The sequence below is a fragment of the Nicotiana attenuata genome, chromosome 7 (genome assembly GCF_001879085.1).
Source record: "Nicotiana attenuata strain UT chromosome 7, NIATTr2, whole genome shotgun sequence".
Lineage (NCBI taxonomy): Eukaryota > Viridiplantae > Streptophyta > Magnoliopsida > Solanales > Solanaceae > Nicotiana > Nicotiana attenuata.
Genome location: NC_031995.1, coordinates 12808090 through 12812175, shown reverse-complemented (window position 1 = coordinate 12812175; position 4086 = coordinate 12808090). Strand labels below are relative to the sequence as shown.

The 4086-nt window shown below is 40.9% G+C and overlaps 1 protein-coding gene across 1 annotated transcript in view; it reads right to left on the bottom strand.

Annotated features, from left to right (window-relative positions):
* LOC109229841 (RNA-directed DNA polymerase homolog) overlaps positions 1397-4086 on the bottom strand; it is a 36521-nt gene continuing 33831 nt past the window's right edge. The window contains exon 2 of the mRNA XM_019395393.1: positions 1397-1597. Coding sequence (XP_019250938.1) covers positions 1397-1597 — 201 coding nt within the window. The remainder of the gene's footprint in view (positions 1598-4086) is intronic.

Sequence of the window (4086 nt, the reverse complement as noted above, 5' to 3'; positions counted from 1 at the left end):
TATCAGTCGAGCATCCAGATGGCTCCCTATAAGGCATTATATGGTAGACGATATCGATCGCCAGTTGGGTGGTTTGAGCCAGGGGAGGCTCGATTTTTGGGTACGAATTTGGTACAGGATGCCTTGGACAAGGTTAAGATCATTCAGCATAGGCTTCGTACAGCTCAGTCCAGGCAAAAGAGTTATTCGACCGTAAGGTTCGTGATATGGCATTCATGGTCGGATAGCGAGTATTGCTTCGGGTGTCGCCCATGAAGGGTGTGATGAGATTTGGAAAGAAGGGCAAGCTAAGCCCTAGGTTTTATCAGCTTTGCATCCAGTGTTTCATGTGTTCATGCTTCGGACGTATCACGGCGATCCATCCCACGTGTTAGACTTCAGGACTGTCCAGTTGGACAAGGACTTAACCTACGAGGAGGAGCCGGTAGCTATTCTAGACCGGCAGGTTCGTCAGTTTAGATCGAAGAATTTCCCTTCAGTTCATGTGCAGTGGAGAGGTCAACCTGTTGAGGCAGCAACCTGGGAGTCCGAGTCCGATATACGGAGCCGATATCCCCATCTTTTCCCCAACTCAGGTACTTTTCTATGTTCGTACGAGGACGAACAATTGTTTTAGAGGTGGAGAATGTGATGATCCAAAAGGTCATCTCGTGTTTTAGAAGTCAAATTTGTGTTCCGAGGCCTTAAAACCCTCCTTTGTTTCACCTCGATTTGTGTGCACAGTCCGAGCGTATATCCGAAAAGCCCTTAAGTGAAAATTTGAGAAAAATGCTAAGTTTTGCCTTTAAAATGGAATTAAGTTGATTTCGGTCAATATTTTTGTGTAAACGGACCCGGACCCGTGTTCCAACGGTCCCGTAGGGCCTGTAGTAAGATATGGGACTTGGGCGTATGCCCGGAATCGAATTCCGAGATCCCTAACCCGAGAAAGGAATTTTTAAAGAAAGTTGTTTGCTGGAAAATATAAGCATTTGTAGAAATGAAATAGTGTGTAATCCTGATGGTATCGGGCCCGTATTTTGGTTCCGGAGCCCGGTATAGGTTTAAAATAATAATTAAGGCGAATCTGTGAAATTTGGTAAGAATCGGAGTTGATTTGGCATAAATCGGACCCATAGCTGAGAAAATGGAAATTTCAATGTTCTTGAGAATTTTATGAATTTTGGTGCTAAATTCGTAGTTGTTGATGTTATTTTGATGATTTGATTGCACGAGCAAGTCCGTATGATATTTCTAGACTTGCGTGCATGTTTGGTTTGGAGCCCCGAGGGCTCGGGTGAGTTTTGGATAGGCCACGGAGTGAGTTTTGGACTTAGAAAATTTCTGATTTGCATCTGGTATTGTTGGAGGCTCTAATCTTGCAATTGCGAGGTCAGGCTTCGCAATTGCGAGCCTGTCAGGCTTGGTAATTACGAGGGGCTGATCGCAATTGCAATGAATGCCCTGGCCAGCCTTGTTCGCATTTGCGAGCCTTTCTTCGCAAATGCGAAGGTCTCAGTAGTCGCAAGTGCGACCTAATTGACGCAAATGCAAAAGGAGCAGAAATTCCTACGGTTCGCAATTGCGAACCCCTGATCGCAATTGCGATAACTGCGACCTGTAAGTGGGATTTCAGACGGGATTTTCATTATTTTGCAATTATCCCAAACCTAAGCATCCTTAGCCGATTTTTCAAAGACTTAAACTTCTCCAAATCAAAATTAAGTGATTTCTAACTCATCTTCTGCAATCTAATTCATCTTTTTACATAATTTCACTTCAAAATCTAGGGTTTTCCATGGGAAATTGGGTGTTTTTGCGTAGAAGTTAGGATTTTCGAATTTTGGAGATTTGGACCTCAAATTGAGGTCCGATTTCAAAACTAATTGCATATTTGAGTTCGTGGGTGAATGGGTGATCGGGTTTTGGTTCGAACTTCGGGTCTTGACCAAGAGGGCCCGGGGTCGGTTTTTTACTTTTTGGGGAAAATATTGGGAAATCTATTTTCATGCATTAGAATTGGTTTATTTAGCATTTATTGATGTTATTAAGTAAATTATGACTAGATACAAGCGGATTGGAAGTGGAACCGAGAGGTAAAGCGGTAATTGAGGCTTGATTTTATCTGTGGAATTGAGGTAAGTGTTTGGTCTAACCTTAGCTTGAGGGAATAGGAGTTGTGGTCTTAATTGCTACGTGTTAGTGTGAGTACGACGTATAGGTGTGGTGATGAGTACCTATACGTTGGTGTCAAGCATGCCCGTGAGTCTTATATTATGGTTGATGTGACTCTATTGTGTGTTGTCCATGCTTAGGTAGATGATTATCAATGTTGAACATGATTCATGATAATTTCTTGGTAATTGACCATTGTTGAGTATTGGCTCAAGTTGAGACTTGTTTTGTGTAGTAACTGTTGGAACGAGATTGGTTATAACTGAATCCCTTGCCGAGATGTTATTGTTTAGTTGTTGATTCCCTTGCCGAGATGTTATTGTATATATTGTTGATTCCCTTGCCGGGACGTATTTTTTCTATTGTTTGGTGAGGAAGAGTGTAAAGCACGAAGGGTACTGTGAGTGAGTGTTAAAGCATGAAGGGAGATGTTGTGCCGATATTGTGAGTGTTAATGCACGAAGGGTGATGCCGTGCCATGATTATGAGAGTTAAAGCACGAAGGGTGATGCCGTGCCAATATTGTGGGAGTTAATGCACGAAGGGTTATGCCATGCCATGATTATGAGTGTTAATGCACGAAGGGTGATGCGTGCCGATTCTGTTGATTCTTATGGTGAGGACGAGAGTAAAATCACGAAGGGTGATGCCGTGCACGTGTTACTGTTTTTCCTTATTCCTGTTGATATCATTATGGTGTTCTTTATGCTTCTCTACTAAATTTCTGTTAAGTATTTGGTATTCCCCGCACCATACTTCCCTTCCCTTATTTATCTATTATTTCCTGCTTTTATTAGCCGTTTGTATATGATTTAACTGCACAGGTTTATATGGTTGTCGTGTTCTAGCCTCGTCACTACTTCGCCGAATAAAGGCTCGACACTTACCAGTACATAGGGTCGATTGTACTGATACTGCACTCTACACTTTCTGTGCAGATTTCAGTGCTAGACCTCGTGAGTAGATCGTGGGTTGCTGCCTTCAGTCCATAGGAGACCCGAGGTAGATCTGCCGGCGTTCGCAGACTCCGGAGTCCCCTTCCTTATGTTTTTTATATACAGTCTCTTTTCATTTCAAGAACTGTTGTACTTTTCCTTCTAGATCAGTGTTTGTAGAAATTCGTAGATGTTCGTAAAATTGTGACACCAGATTCTTGGGTAGACATGTATTGGAGTATTGATTTTGTTATAACACTTCCGCGCTTTATATCTGTTCAGTTTTAGTTACTGTTTATATCTGTTTGGGTTGATTGCTAATGTGTTAAAATCATAGAAGTTGGCTCGCCTAGCTTGCACGAGTAGGCGCCATCACGACTCCCGAGGGTGAAAAATCTGGGTCGTGACATTAATTCTACTTTCTTTCCAAAATAATTCATATCTACCACAAAACTTTCTTGACCTAAACATGGCAATATCAGTAGCTCCTCCACCATTCGCCATTAATATACCTCCTCTAATTCAATTAAAAGATAATAATAATAACCACTACACAATAACAATTTTATTGACCAACCATAAAAATTTAATCCCATTTCCGACTATTGACCTTCTCCAATTCTCTTTTGAGGTCAAAAATCTAAAATCTTTCATGTCCAATTAAGTTGTCTTTTAGCCGTTGGTAGCGAAGCTCCACTTGTTCTGCTATCATTGGCGACCTGGTAAGAAATAAAGCACAATGATGTTATTCTTATTAGGCACTTAATGAAACAATAGCAGAAACATGTGTATTTAAGTTATTCTTTAGACTAAAAGATTGTGAATTTTGTTACATGCAGGGGGCTCGTGGGTAAAGCAACTGAAGCAATTGCTTTAGGCCTATAATTGTGGGCCCAAAATTTCTTGATAGTTAACAGAGTTATATGTTAATATTTCTTAAAAAAATATTATTGGTAAAGAGTAAAGTACAATTTTCACTAAAAAAAGACATATATAT